Source organism: Lepidochelys kempii, chromosome 25 (assembly GCF_965140265.1).
Source record: "Lepidochelys kempii isolate rLepKem1 chromosome 25, rLepKem1.hap2, whole genome shotgun sequence".
NCBI lineage: Eukaryota > Metazoa > Chordata > Testudines > Cheloniidae > Lepidochelys > Lepidochelys kempii.
This window is the reverse complement of record NC_133280.1, coordinates 11,778,679-11,794,596: the sequence shown is the minus strand read 5'-3', so window position 1 is coordinate 11,794,596 and position 15,918 is coordinate 11,778,679. Positions and strand designations below refer to the sequence as shown.

The 15,918-nt window shown below is 51.3% G+C and overlaps 1 protein-coding gene across 1 annotated transcript; it reads right to left on the bottom strand.

Moving 5' to 3' along the window:
• Window positions 1-991: 991 nt before the first annotated feature.
• On the bottom strand, window positions 992-15,368 carry MISP (mitotic spindle positioning). Its single transcript, XM_073324693.1, has 5 exons — window positions 15,192-15,368; window positions 6,786-9,030; window positions 5,190-5,407; window positions 4,169-4,207; window positions 992-1,757 (listed from the first exon to the last, which is right to left on the bottom strand). The coding sequence occupies exons 1-5, from the start codon at window positions 15,366-15,368 to the stop codon at window positions 1,668-1,670; spliced, it is 2,769 nt and encodes a 922-aa protein (XP_073180794.1). The 3' UTR covers window positions 992-1,667.
• Window positions 15,369-15,918: the final 550 nt, after the last annotated feature.

Here is a 15,918-nt window from a genome sequence, read left to right as displayed (position 1 = left end):
ACTCTCAGCCTTGTGTCGTCATTTACATCAGCTCCAAGTGAGAGATTGAGTCTGTCACTGGGCCCTCTCCACCGAGGTGAATTTCAGCCTAAGGAAGGGTACTTTTGACTACTGCCCTTCAGTTCCCTATTGTGGCTGCTTCAAGAAATGTATCCACCTTCCTGAAAATCCTGCTTTTGCTGCTGCTCTGGAGCCCCCTAGTGGTCTGTTCATAACATGGACTGGGCCAGCAGACTCGGATCCTTCTTCTGGAAGATGGATGTGCCGGGCGGTTATGTTAGTATTAGGGCTGTCCATTAATCACGGTTTACTCATGCAACGAACGCAAAAAAATTAATCACTATTCATCGCACTGTTAAACAATAGAATACTACTTGAAATGTATTAAATATTTATGGATGTTTTTCTGCATTTTCAAATATATCGATTTCTAATACTACACAGAATACAAAGTGTATAATATTATTTTTGAGTACAAATATTTGCACTGTAAAAATGAGCAACAAAAGAAACCATATTTTTCAATTAATCTCATACAAGTACTGTAGTGCAATCTCTTTAACATAGTCAAAAATAAATAGAAAGTGAGCACTTACACTTTGTATTCTGTGTTGTAATTGAAATCAATACATTTGACAATGTAGAAAATGCCCACAAATATTATTGTTTAGTCGTGCGATTAATTGCGCAATTAATTTTTTTAATCACTTGACAGCCCTAGTTAGTACCCTTGAAATTTGCTTATATTTTCCCGCTCCTGTGAGCGGGGTAGCACCTCTGCTTTTTGAATGCCTGGGGCCAGACATAAAAAGACCTCCTGGGAATTCCGACTTTCCCCTTCCTCCAGGAAAGCTTGTCTCTGCAGTTCAAGGGTTCTTTCCCCTACTTTTCCCTCCCCTCCCCCCATTCTCCCTAAACACGCACACTTTCAAATCCCCAACACAACCTCACCTGAACATCTCTACTGACAAGACAGGCTGGAACGAATGAGGGGAGGAGGTATGACTCTTTAATAAATTATTAGCAAAATAAACAACAGCATTAATATATATATTTTATATACCACTGCATCTCTGCAGATCATATCAACTTCTTCTGCATCCAATGAAGTGAGCTGTAGCTCACGAAAACTTATATTCAAATAAATTGGTTAGTCTCTAAGGTGCCACAAGTCCTTTTTGCGAATACAGACTAACACGGCTGCTACTCTGAAACCTGACTTCTTCTCTGTTTCCCATTTCAATGCTTGTGAAGATCCAAAGACATCTGTATATCAAGGGAAGTTCTAATGGTGTGGCAGGTAAGCACCTAAAACAGCTTCAGAAATAACTCCTTTTGCCAGCTACAGGGACACAGCTCGGAGTTAAATTACAGTCCGTGTTTCATTTTATCTAGCCATCTACTTGCAGAGAAGATTAAAATAAAGTGATCCATTTTTCCACCTTAAAAATATTCCTTTGGCGGGTGGGGGTACAAGCACAAGCTAAAATTTTTAAACAGTCGCCTTTTGAGATTTAAACATATACAATTTGCAAAAGTCCGTGATTCTTACAATCATCACGTGGAGAAACAATTGGATGGTTTGTACTTAGCGTAGATTGAATCCAAAGCGGAGTAAATGTAAATACAAAGCAAAGTCTGCTCTTTCCTTGGCTGCTAGAGCTTCATCAGGCATTATCTTTGTTGAAGAACTGTCCTGATTCCCAGCGTTCGGCCATGGCATTCTTGTGGCGAGTCACTCGGGTGCTTTCTAAAATCTAAAATTAAACACAAAATTATAGACAGATTCCTATGCACTGGCTTTTTATTTTTACAAGATTGTGGTTTGTTCCTTGACCTTGCCTTCCTCCCACTGTCCCCACGCTCCCCCTAAATCTTAGGCGTAAAATTTTCAGCAGCAGCCACTGATCTGAATTGTCTTAAGTTCTGAGTGCCCAATTTGACACGTTTCTGTCTTGATTTCAGAAAAATTGACCACCCGCAGCTCATGGAAAATTTGAGTCGTGGTGACTCAAGTTGGGCACCTGAGAATTAAGTTGGAGGCCACTTTTTAAAAATCAGGCCTTTACAGAGGGAGGTGGTGATAAGGTACCAGGCCTGCTCCCATTGAAATCAGTGGGAGTTTTTCTTTTGAACCAGGCACATCTGCCAGACTGACCCGCTAGTTACACATTTCTACATGCACAGGGTTAATCCCAATAATTTTCCACCCTGCACAGGACAGATGGACTGACAGCAAGCAAGTGAAATCAGAATCACTGTGACCGTATCTATAAACCTCTGGACACAGGAAGTTCCACTGATCAGAGACAGATGTTGCAGGGAAAGTGCCTTAAACAAGCACTGAGTAGGGCCGGGCTGCTGATACATCTGTTCAGCTAAATTCTGCCCCCCTGTGCAGAAGGAGAAAGCAGGATCTATCTATTATACTTACATGGCTCCCATTACTGTAATGTCTAAGCTTTTCACACTCTTTAATGTATTTATCATCCCAACACCCCCTATGAGACAGGGCAGTGCTATTATCCCTATTTTACAGATGTGGAACTGAGGAAAAGAAAGACTAAGTGATTTGCCCAAGGTCATGCAGGAAGGCTGTGGCAGAGAAGGAAATTGAACCTGAGTCTCACTTAATTATTTCCCTGCCATTGTGAGGGTCTCAGGCTCCTCCTTCTCTGCCTGTGGCACATAACATCTAATCTCCTGTAAGCTCTAATAGTTTGTTCTCATTTCGATTGTTGGGTTAGTGAGCAAGTGCTGGGTGGTGTTGCCCTGTGATATACAGCAGTTCAGACCAGTTGATTTAGTGGTCCCCTCTGGCTTTAAACTCCATGACTCCCAGGTTGCAGGCTACTAACCACCAGACTGTCCTTCCTCTTCTTTTCCAGGAGCGTTCACTCTTGGAGGTGTCTCTGGCAGCCCACTCCTCTCTCTCATGAGGCCCCGCTCTCATGCTTGGAGACATCTTTGTTGCCTAAGTGCTGTGTTTAGTCAGCCCAATTCAGCTGTTTGGCACTGAAGATGCTCTTTATTAATACGTGAAGTTTGGAGAAGAATTTTCTATCCCCAGCAGAGACCAGCTCTCTGCAACGTTCCAGCGTATGCCAGGCCTAAGCCACTGTGTGGACGGGCATTGAACACTACAGGCCTGGTTCACTGCTGCCCATCACCTTATGCCATCTGTGCCAGATGGGTGTAATCTGCTACCATTCCGGCTGAGTATCCCTTTGGCACTAGGGTGACCAGACAGCAAGTGTGAAAAATCGGGATGGGGGTGGGGGGCAATAGGTGCTTGTATAAGACAAAGTCCCAAATATCAGGACTGCCCCTATAAAATCGGGACATCTGGTCACCCCTATTTGGCACAGATGTCAACGACAACACAAGGTGCAGAGTAGCAGAGAGTTAAGGCCCTGTCCATTTCAGGTATATTTTAGTAACGTTCCTTTTCCATCGGATGACTTCAAACTTTAGGAATTTAACATGGTGCATTTGGGATGTGTGCCCAAGAGGATGAATAAATGAAGGCTCCCCACAGCCTGAGCTCACAAAACTAAACATAGAGTTGGCTTGAGACTCAAATCAGGACTTCCCAAAATTGTTCCGAGACCCAGGCTCAGCCAAGAAGTGTCTCAGCCTCCGGGAGCTGGATTCCCATCTGATCTTCCCCAGTGCTGGAGGGTGTTTGGATCAGGCCCATTCCTAATGAACTCACTACTAGTATTAACCTCCTGGAGTGTCCCTTCACCCTGCTGAGGCTGGCTCCTAGCACAGTCTGACCTTGGAGTGAGAGACTGTTTAGAAAAAAAACTTCTATTCCTCTCACAATGGAATAACTTCCTCCATGCAAAGCCAGACAAAGCAGCTTCACTGTGCAAGGATAGGCTTGTTATCCCTCTCCCTGCCAACCACCACGCCCTGTGCATTCCACAGCCACACACGCAGGTGCCCTCACAGTTCTCTTTCATGAAGTGCCTGTTGGAATGGGACTTGACATTCGGAGCCCTGCTCAGTGATTGAAATCTTCCTGGCTAGAAGGGGCCATGGAAATGGGTGCCAGAGAAATGCAGACGTGGTCTGAACCCTGTGGGTATTTGCAGGGAGGGAGGTGGGTCAGAGAAGACAGAGGAAGTCCAGAGGCAGCGCTGAAGAGTCTGATGTACTTTACCTCTGTGTTGACGTCATCACTTGCTTCAATGCTTGCATACTGCAAGAGGGGGAAACAAAAGGTCAGATGAAAGGAACCTGGCAGAGAAACAGGGTGGGTGATCAAGAGAAACCAGGCACGAGGGGCAAACCCCCTACAGAGATGGATTGTGCTGGGTCTGCATAAAGTGTGTGTGGAGGGGAAGGTTCAAGGAGGCGAGGCACGATGGGGCTGTGGAGCACAGACCCCACACACTGCCAGCCGTCCCAGAGTGGGTGGGGAGGAATAGGGCACAGGCATAGCTCCCACTGCAGAGCTCGCTGGGTGGGGAGGGGAACCCACACCTCCGCAGTGGCGAAGGGCACGTCAACGCTGCCGTCGGAGGCGTGACGGCAGCATGCGTGGCCGTGGCCAAGCTAGCACTGATCTACCTAGCTCCCAGAACAATAGCAGTGAGGTGGCAGCATGGGTCCAAGCCCACCCAGCCCCTTGGGGACGTATTCAAGCGGCTAGCCCATGCTGCCACAGCTTCACTGCTATTGCTAGCGGAATCCAGGCTTGCGTGGGGAGAGCGACACGTGCAGTCGCCCTCTGATTGCGGCACTGACAGCCCCTCAGTCAGTGCAGCTGCTGCACCATCCGGCCAGCCTCCCTCCCTGCAGGATCTGGGCACCCACTGATGCATGTATCCTCCCCACAGGCCCAGGAAATAGGCAGGTTTCACAGGCGGGGAGCTGAGCTGAGTCACACCCGGGGAATCTGCAGCAGAGCCCGGAATAGACCCCAGGTTGCCTAAGCCCTGGCCTGGTGCCTTAACCTACAGCTTTGCCAACCATCCAAGTGGCAGGGTTCCAAATGACACAGGGCAGCCTGGGAGGCTCAGCCTCTCCTCTCACAGCCAGCACCACCCACAACATCGACAACATTTTATTGCCTTTTATACCTGAGCAACTGCACGGCCATGCTTCCCACACCCCAGCCTGCTGCTAGAAAGTGACTGTGATCCAGGCCGGCCCCGAGGCTGCCAGACTGGAGCACTCACCTTCCTGTCTTCCTTCAGCTTCCTCTTCTTCTTCTCATCCCACGGGGGCCCCGTGGGACCGTCAGAGGCTGTTTCAGAGGCATGTCTGCCTGTGTAGCCCTGATAGGGACTGGGCACATTAGGTGAAAGGGCTGACCCCAGCGTCCCTGACTGGTGCGAGGCAGGAGCGAATACGGGTGATTCGGTCACCCAGTAGCTGTCAGCGGTGCCCGAGGCGGCTTAAAGAGAAAGATACACGTGCAAAGGGATCCGGTACCAGGGATGTGTTTTCACAGGTCATTGGGCCCATAGGATATAAAAACAGGTGCAAGGTCTCAGGAGTTTTGCTTTGGCCTGGGCCCAGAGTTCCGACCCGCAGCGGAGCACCCCCATAATCCAGAGGTGTCTTGGGTCTGCTGTCCCTGTTCTGACCCATCCCTAATTCTATTAAGACCGTCCTCTATGCTTTCTCCACCCCATCACTGCCTCCGCCCAGGCAATCTGGGCTGGATCCAAAGCCCAGGGAAATCGACGGAAAGACTCCCAGGGATGTCAGTGGGCTCTGGATCGAGCCGCTCTGTGCTCCAGTAATGGAATCCCTGCCTAAGGAGGATTAAGTGTCGTAGAGACACCAGGCATTGTTTGCTAACAGGATACAGGCATCCTATTGGAGAGCTGAGCAAGTCCTTGCAGGGAGGAGTTTCTTTGCCCCCGCACCCAGTCCTGCCTTCAGGGATGTTTGCCCCAGAGGTGTGGAGGGGATGTGGCATTTTTAACCTTTACTCTGTTTGTTTGGTTGCAGCTGGGCAGCTTGCAAGACGAGACTGGATTCCAAGGGGTGTGGGAGGCTGACACGGGAGAGGAATGAGCAAACAGGGGAAGGTGCCCTGGCGCGGCATCGGCCTGAGTCAGACCGGGAGGCGCTCCTTGGGGAGATGCTTGTTCGCTGGAGATGGGGCTTGAGCCATGAACTCTGGATCTGGATTTCAATTCAAACGTGGGAAGCGGCGGGGTGGGGTAGGGGAGCATGGATTTGGGGTCCCAGTTTGGGCCCAGCGCTTAACCCCTTGTGAGCCCTTCTCTTAGGCTGCAGGCTCCTTGGATATCCATTAAAGGCAAAACTCCTCTCTGCTCAGAGGGCCAGCACCAACTTTGTGCACCATCTAGAGCCTAAAGACCTGGTTCTCAATTACTCCATTCCTGGGCTTAGGACAAGCATGGGGGGAAGGTGAGGTAGGCTGATTGTGTTCCCCCAATTCTGGGCCTGTGCAGGAACCTGCCCAATGGTTCCCATGGTCCCCTAGGGACCTTTGGAAGCACAGAATAGCTCTTGGCCATGGCTCCAACCCACCTGCTATACTGGGAACTGGGCCAGACGGGGAGGCTGCCTGAGTGTGTTCGGGGGAAAGGGGGGCAAACATTGTCCCCGGGGCTGTTTCCACTCACTCTAAGGTCCCCCTTTATGCAGCCAGGGCAGATAAAAGGGGCCCTACTGTCACCAAGAATCCCGGGGCATAAGGACATTGGTGATGCATAGGACTCACGCTGGCCCTCTGCAGGGGGCTGAATGTCACCCCAAGGGAGTGAAGCCCCATAGTTCTGTCTCTCTCTCCTCACCTGAACTCTGAGATGAAAGCTGAGACCGGAAGCCCTTCTCCCGGGCAGAGCTGTCATTGCTGGCTGGAGAGGAGCTGTCAGTCAGCAGCCTATGCCTCCACTGCTCCTGCAGCTCCTGTTCCCTCTGCAGAGCCCTTCGGATCTCCTCCTCGATCAGCCAAGACGTCTGGGGCTTGCCCTTCCTTAGGGTGTACTGGTCCTCCTGGGTGCCCGCTGGCTCCAGCATCTTTTCCTTTCCGAGCAGGCCCTGCGTCCCCTGGTCACTCACAAAGGAGATCTTGGGTTTCCAGAACGGAGTGGCGAAGTATTCCTTGTGCACCCTGACCCTCCCCTCCGGACTTGCTGTGGAATCTGTCCTTTCTGTAGGGCTGGGGCGCCTTGCCCCAAAGGAATCCTCATCCACCAATTTGCTGCAGCTGCCGGAGGGCTGACTGCATGACAGCAGCCCATCCACCGTGCTTCTCTTACTAGTGTTTAGCGTGGAATGTGGCTGATAAGCCTGGAAGCTTATTAGATTCACGTTGTGGTTAGGGACTGTCTTTCCATCTGTGGTGCTCTCCGTGGGACCAAAGCTGCCATCCACAGCTTGCTGTAGTGGAAATTTGCTGTTCAGGGTTCCCCTTAGGTCGTCTGATTTCTTTGCAAACTCTGGTTTGTGTGGGGCCGGGAAGGCATCCTCCTGCTCAAATACTTTCTTGCGCTCACCCAGTTCCTGCTGCGCCCCCTTGTCGTACATCCCCAGTAGCCTCCCTTCCTTCTTCAGATCTTCTTCCCGCTTGGTTTCCTGCTCGATCTCCCTCTGGACGTAAAAGGAAACACGGCCTTTGTCTTTCGCTTTCCTGGAGGAAGATAAAGAGAGAGAAGTGGAAAGGAGGGGCTTGGTCTGGATTTCCACCAGCTCATTGCTGCTCCTCAGTCTCTGGATCCCTCTCTCTTTCCGTAGGCTTTCCTCCCTCTCCATTGCCAAGCGGATTTCCCGTTCAATGGGCGTCTCATCCCTGGCCTTCAGCTGTTTGGCAGGATCCTGGTTGCCGGCCTTCAAATCCATCTGAGTGTCGAAGATCTCATTGGACATGCTTCCATCGCTAATGTAACCCACGCTGGACTCATTGGACATTTCACCCAAGCCGGAGTCCAGGTCATCTCTGAAAGATGCTTTGGTCAAGCTGGCTGTTCTCCCATTGGGATCTTCCCTTTCTATACCAGTCTTTTTGGGAGCATACAGCTCCTCCGCCATGGGTGTCTCGTATGCCACATCATACCCGTTGATCTCTCTCTGGCTGGGTGCGTCAGCATCGTCATAGTCCATAAACATCTTCAACACGCCCTCAGCGCAGTGCCACTCTCCCTCAGAGGTGTTCTGAGCTGGTTCTGGCTTTGGAGACATAACTTTTTGCCTCGGGCTGAAGACCGTGCTTGGGTTAGTCTTTTCCAGCATGAGGAACTGTTGCCGGGCAGCAGCAAAGTTGATCTGCTCCCTGTCTATGTTTTCAGGGTCGACGGGTGTCCTCACTTGCTCTGGGGAACGGCTATAAAAGCAAAGGGCAAAGCTGGTGGCATAGCCTCCTCCCTGCTTCGCCTCACCTTTACCGGCTGAGCCCGTGCTTAGAGAATCCAGCTCCTCTATGGAGTTCCACTTCTCAGCCATGGTGGAGCTTCTCCTCACCACCTGGCTTTGGATTACCTCTTTCCTCTCCTCTTCAAGCTCTTTTGCTTTCTCGGGCGAGATGTCCAAATGGGTGAGGGGGTAATTCAGCTCTTCCTCATCACCCGAGTACAGCTTGGATGGCTTCCTCTCCTCTTTATAAGCCCTGATATCATACAACATCCCTGATGTCACGACCTCTAGCTTGGACTCTCTGTCTGGAGGTGGAGTCCAGAGATCCCTTCCAGCATCCAGGGAGTTTGTTGCAAATTCAGATCTGTCTTCTGGCAGATAACTGGGTCTCCAGTCGTGGCCATTTTCAGCCTTCCAGTTGCCCTGGCTGTAGGGAGCAAACACATCATCGCTGCTCTCGGCTCTCAGTTCTGCAGACAAGCTGCCTTGGTGAGTGTTGTATTCAGGAGTCTTGTGAGGGAGATGGAAGATCAGGTTTCTGGTGACTCTGTCCATTTCCTGGGGCGATTCCTCAGGCAGCTCTTCAGAAGCGTCTTCCTGGCCTCTGAGCTGCTGTTCAGCTGTGGGGTTAATCGCAGGTTCCTCGTACACCTGAAGGCCTTCTGCATGAAAGATGTTTTGCTGTCCCTAAAGGGGGAGAGAAGTCACATGTTAGAGAGAAACACAAGAAGCAGAAGTCACAAATGAGTCTGAGAATGCTGCTCATTCTCCTGACCCTAGTGTTTCATTCTGACCCTCTGCTGATCAGTAGCTGATGTCCAGGGCCCTGCAGGTCAGCTTCCTAGTGAAGGAAAAATCAGCGACGCAGAATATGGATATATTCTAAGTGTAACTTGTTTTATTTACACATATATACCAGTTCTGGAGCAGAGGTGGTCAAAGAGCATGCAGGGCAATCCTCCAGGAATCTCAGCCCAACACTAATGTCTGCTTCCCCGGGAGAAACTCTGCATCAAGAATTGCCTGAAATCAGAGTCCATGGCAGGCAGTAAATTCTCGTGCTGATCTCACAGCTCCTTCTCGCCTGAAGCGGCCCCTACACAAAAGCCTTGCATAAGCCACAACTAACAACAACACTGCACGTCTTCTTAAGAATCAAAACTTGCTCACACGCTCAGAACTTGGAACAGCGCCACCTGGTGACAGCTGCCATAACCCACATAATGCTGTGGAAGCTGTGGGTGGCACCACACCTGGGTACTGTACACATTTTGGGGCAGCATATGATGAAAACATATTGAGGAAGTGGCTGCTGTGTATGTAACATCACTGCCTTCTACTGGAGAGAATCAGGACTGCTCAACTGTGTGTCATAGGCCTTATATTGCTGGCACAAGGGATTCTCCTTTAGCTCAGTGCTACACACCTGTGTGCCTGGAGCAGGAGGATCTGAGTGCTACTGCTATAAGTGGTATACGGCTTGTGAGAGACCCAGGCCAGCTGGGTACAGCAGAGGAGCAGAAGGCAGCTATACTGGCCACTGGATGAACAGGTTCCTGTTCCCTGACTGACCAGAGCAGGGGCTGCTCCAGGCTAATGAGAACACCTGACTCCAATTAACCTGCAGAGTCAGGTGAGGCCATTCATCTAATGTGACTACCTGACTCTAATTAAGGCCCCTCTGATAATATAAAAGGGCTCGCTCCAGTCAGGCAGAGAGGAGCGGAAGTGTGGCTGAAGGGCTGGTTAATGAAGACATCCTCAAGTCATTAGTAAGGGTGAAGAAGGGAGAAGCAGGAGAGCTGCTGGGAAACGGACCAGGGAAATGTAGCAACTCTGGCAGTAAAAGGTTGGCTGCCAACAGCTGCTACCATTAGGGTCCCTGGGCCGGGACCCGGAGTAGAGGGCGGGCCTGGGTTCCCCCCAACCCACCACTACAGAAACACCTCCTGGGAGGGGAAGACAGGCCCCTGTCAGGACAGGAGGCTAAACTGTTTTGGCATGAGGCCCTAGGAACAACAGAGACTGTGGGAGTTCTCTCACCAACCTCCATTGCTGGCTTATGATGAAAAGGGCTCAGTAGACTGTATCCCTGGCCTTAGAGAGAGAAGGGCTACGTGGAGGGTTGCAGTGAGCCTCTGAAGCTAGCATAAACCGCCTGGAAGCGCGGGACCCATGCGGACAAGGTCGGAGGTCTGCCACAGGCTATAAGGCTGCGGTGCTTAGCACAATGATTATGTTAGCCCATGGGTGCGTTATGGACACAGGATGTTCAGAAATGAAGGGAGTGGGATCGTAGTTAGAGAAGGCCTAGGCAGGGAAAGACAACCAAGCTCAGACAGGAAAGGGGAATAAAACTGTAGCTGGAAAAAGCATGTCATTTAGCAGTCACATTTTATAGCCCTTGCAGATTTCCCCCTCTGGAGCCAGGGAAAGATAAGCGCCAGCAACTAGGACATATATTTGAAATGATCGAAAGGGTGTGGATCATAAACGTAGTTCCATGGCTCATAAAATGCAGCAAACTTTAACCCAAGTATCGTGCAAAACTGAAATAAATTCCAGCCCTTGACCTTGGCTTTTATGCCTTCTCATGCCAATTGTTCATTATGAAACCTACTGAGGGTGGTGATGGCAGCAGGAGTATCTATGCTAATCCTCCGGTGACTATAAACCAGTTACCTCCTGTGTTTTTTCAGGAGCTATGTTGCATCCTGGGTCGATCAGTGGAGCACACAATTCTCAGGGATGGGGTGCTCCATAGAGATCTACGCAGTGGATTCATTTATGTATTGGGGCGTGGCTGGAATGCCGATGTACCTATGTAATAATCCTTGCCACACAAGTCAGCAGGAATGAACCTTTCAACACCAAAACCAGAGTTCTCCATTTGAACTAAAGGGGACGCACCATCCAGGGGTCATAAGTAGCCACCTGTTATAGTAGCTGGGGACACTAGAAGGAGACTTGATTACACATAACAAGTAAGAGCCTGATCCAAAGCCCACTGAAGTTAATAGAAATAGCTTCAGGAGGTTTTGCATCAGGCTCAAAGTAAGTATATTGCACCTTGAACATAAGAGCGGCCAGACTGGGTCAGACCAAAGGTCCATTTAGCCCAGTATCCTGTCTTCCGACAGCGTCCAATGCCAAGTGCCCCGGAGAGAATGAACAGAACAGGGAATCATCAAGTGATCCATCCCCTGTTGCTCATTCCCAGCTTCTGGCACACAGAGACTAGGGACACCATCCCTGCCCATCCTGGCTAATAGCCACTGATGGACCTATCCTCCATGAACTTATCTAGTTCTTTTTTGAACCCCGTTATAGTCCTGGCCTTCACAACATCTCTTCACAACCTTGACTATAGGTTCACAGGCTCTTGACACCATCAGGCTCTTGACGCCCTTACAATCATCTAGTCTGACAAGCTGTATAACTCAAGACAGAGAAACTCACCCACGATTCCTGGATCAAGCCCATAGCTTCTGTTTGAGGAGATCATTTACAAAGATACCCAGTCTCGCTGTAAAGATGTCAAGCGCTTGAGGATCCCCCAGCACCCTAGATCAGTTGTTTCAATGATTAATGCCCCTCACTTTTAAATATTTGCACCTTATTTCTAGCCTGCAGCTTCAGCTGCCAACCACTGGCTCTTGTAATGCCTTGTACAGCTCAGTGAAAGAGCCGCTCTGATGCAGCTGCATCTCTCCCAGCTGTGATGTTGCTGCGGTCAGTAACCTGGTGTCACCTGCTAAGGCTAGACATTTCAGGGGGTTTAAACGCATCCGGCACAAAGAAACGACAAGCCCCATGTTTGAGTTATGTGAGGGACAGCTCTGCCAGCCACTAGAGAACTTTGCACAGCTGTTCCTCCTTTGCAAATACAGTTAATTCAGCCTCCCAGCTGGAGATTAGGTAAATATTATGACACCCCATTTTATAGTGGGGGAAATTGATTGACAGATTAGCACAAGAGACTAGTGTGTAGAATGGAACTCGTCTCCCAGAGCTGAGAGTAGAGGCCAGGAGTCCCGAGTCCCACTCCTAATCACGACCCACCATTCCCTTCCCTGAATGAGAACCCAGGAGTCCTGACTCCCCATCCCCTACTCTAACTGCAACACCCCCTCTCTGGCAATGGTATCTGCAGCCCTTCCTACTGCGTGACTGGTGCAGAACATCTGCTCCAAGCAAAAGAGTCCCCTGGAGCTATTTCAGACTCGTTCGGAAGACAGTTCTGCAGACCTTCTGGGCAGCCACTGCCCCCAGCTGAAAGGGTCAAATTCACACCTGGAGAGAGCAGGTGCAATGCCACTTTCACTGAAGCCATCTCTGCTCATAGCAGGTCTGAGTGGCTCCCATAGGCTTTTCACTGCACGGACACTGACCTGCTTAGAGAGAGTCACTGGGTCAGCAGGTGTAAGGCGATTGACTCCAGGGATGGATTGGGCCCGTTGCACACTGGCAACCGAAATCCAATGCAGCTGCAGTTCCCAAGGGTTTATACTCAGCTGAATTCTTATGACTCTCTCATTTCATACTGGTGGGTAATTATCCTTCCTTTATAGCTCCTGACTACACAGAGATTGGAAATTTATCACCCTCCTGCAGCTTATCTCCTGTCCAGGAGTCAAAAGTCCCTGCTGGGAGTGGCTGTTGTGGAATGTGGGTGGGTGTCAGCAAGCGGTGAGCGCTGCACACGTCAATGTGCCCCAATGTGCCCTCCTGAGCCGCCAGCTGGAGCAGGCTCCTGGCACTGGATCGGAGTGGGAACGTTTTCCAAAGACCAAAGCCTCAATAGGAAGTGCGTGGGAGTCAGGCACTTCAATCCTTTTGAGGATCTCCACTTCCGGGGGTAAAGTTCTGTTGAAAGTCAACGGGACTTAGACTCCAAAGTGGGCCTTTGAAAACATTTCCCTATGTCTGTGATGCTGCCCCCTGCGCTGTTGCAATGTAGTGTTGGATGGGAAAGGACCCTAGGGACTAGCGATCTGGGTTGACTCCATTTTTGGGGTGCTCAGCATGAGACACATTAAAGGAGCCCGATTGCCAGACAGTGCTCAGCAGATCAAGCTCCTGTAAAGTGTCAGAAGCTGGGCACTCGGAGACCAGAGTCACTTTTGGAAGACTTGGCCCGGGGGCAGCGTGGCCAAGTGGGTGAGACATAGGAGGGGCAGGCAGGAAATACCTTCTGCCCAGTTCTATCACAGACCTGCTGGCAGCGCACAAGTGACGTCCCAGCTCAGTGCCTCAGTCTCCCCATCTGTAAATTGGGGATAATGATACTTCCCCACCTTTCCAAAGTGCTGTGAAGTCTACAAAGGGAAGCCTCAACAAACAGCATGAGATTTTTATGCTGCTTCTGGCTCCCTGCTTCTGGCTTTTGTGCAGTGGGGCGGGCAGGCAGGAAATATGTCCCTGGATGATCCCCCGCCCAAGGATTCACGCACAACTCCCCGTACGTCACACATGCACGGGATCCACACACGCAGCACTCCGTGCTTTGAGAGGGGACAATGTCACAACCATATTCCTGATCTGCACCCTCTACGACCCCTGAATGAATGGTCAGGTTCCTAAACTCCCTGCCCCACTCCCAGGGAGCCCGGGGAGCGGAGCATGAGAAGAAGCCCTAACTCTTGGGCTGATGGAGGGATATGGGTTAGTGCTGACAGTAAGGGACAGTGGCACCAGGACTCCTGGGTTCTATTCTTGGCTCTTCCTATGAGAAAAGGGGCAGGGGGAAGGGGACAGACAGCGAATGGGGCGTGTGTAAATGTGAAGGGGAGTTTGGTGATGCTGAGTGGCTCAGCGGATGGTGGGATTCCCCAAGGAAGGTCCCCCACCCTGGGGATTCCCATAGTGGTCACTGGGTAGCATTGTGGCTCCAAACAGAGCTGGAAGAGGATTCTCTATGGGGAGCAGTAAAGCAGGTGGCCGGGGAAGGGAAGGTTTGGGGCAAGCCTCTGCCAGCTGTGGGATTCACTGCCCTGGAGTTTGCGGGTTAGAATGAGCAGAGCATTGGCGGCCTAGGAGTGGAGGAGGGAGGGGATGAGAGACCACGGACAGCCCCCGCACTCAGCCCACAGCAACCCGCACTCTCTGTAATAATTTCCTCAGCAATGTATTGTTGCCAGCAACATGGACGATGAACACAAGATCTGACTTACTGCTTCCCAAGCCTGGGAGAGAAGCCAAGGAAGTAATGGGGCACCACACCAACCCTCCCCAGGCCCTGCTCCCTGCTCCTTACTTCCCCCTGCCCTCCAGTTCGTGGCTGGGAGCACGACTGCAGAGAGAGGCCAGAAGTAGCCCCGTCACCTCGTTACAAGCGCCGCACACGCTAGTACCCAGCAGCCCCTGGGGCCTTTGCCTAGACCCGACATCGCCTCCTCTATTCCCCAGAAGCCCCCGGGGCTTTCCCCAGACCAAGCACCACATCCTCTGTTACCCAGCAGCCCCCGGGCCCTGCCCAGACTTGACATCACATACTCTATTCAAACCCAGCGGGCTTGGTTCTTGCTCCTTTTATGCTTGAATCCTGACCAAAACGTACACACCGAGCAGCCACAGGCATCCGCACGCACTCCCACAGGTACACACGCACACACAAACACACACGCAGACCCATTCACACACACGTGAGCACGTTCACCCTCGCGGGACTGGCGTACAGACGACGCATCCAGGGCAGGGTAAGCGTTTGAGAGTCCTGGCTACACGCGCTATAGAAGAGCTAGGCTTATTATTAGTAGCAGTAGAAAGTTATACAGGAGCGGCAAAGGCTAACGAGGTCCCACCCTTGATCCTGCCCTCCCACCCCACCCAGAGCACAATGCACGTACTGTCAAAGGGACCCTCCAGCGTGGGCGTTCCGGTTCCCCATGGCCATGGAGACCTCTTAGGGGGCATTCGGCTGGGCTGGTGTTGGTGAGCGAGCGTGTTTTTGAACTACGCAAGTGACGGGCTGGGGGCAGGGAGGGGTGACGCTGCCGGAGCAGCCAGGAGACCACGGGCTGCATTGCCCTGATAAGCTCCTGGCCCCAGGTCAGTGGAGGAATTCCAAGAATTCGCCTGGGCTCGCTGTTGGAGGCCAACGGTTGTTGAACCCAAGTGTAGTGCCCTGCTCCCTCCCCCAGCATGCCCCTCATGATGCCTGGAAGAGCACCTGCCCTTTGCAGCACCCTGGAACTATCCCGCACCACCCGCAGGCCTCAGTGGAAGGGAGCCTGGGCAACAGACCTGGCCCTTGCCTGGCAGGCCTAGCACTGGCTGCATCGAGAGGTGGCTTTTGATCCTTTGTCCTGCAGCCTGGAATGCACTGAGACATCTACTCACTGCCCTGGCAGAGACACGGGCTCCATGATTTAATACATTTTACGCCATCCCTTACCATCCGTCACCTTCTCTGTTAGCATCAAACTAGACCCTCTTAGATCCCGACACGAGGGAAGCCCTAGATCTGAACCATCTTGAAATTTGAGGGAAATCTTGTGGCTAAAATACTTTTCCTACCTCTGCCACAGGTTTGCCTTGTGACTTTGGGCTTGTCACCTCCCCTCTCTGGGCCTC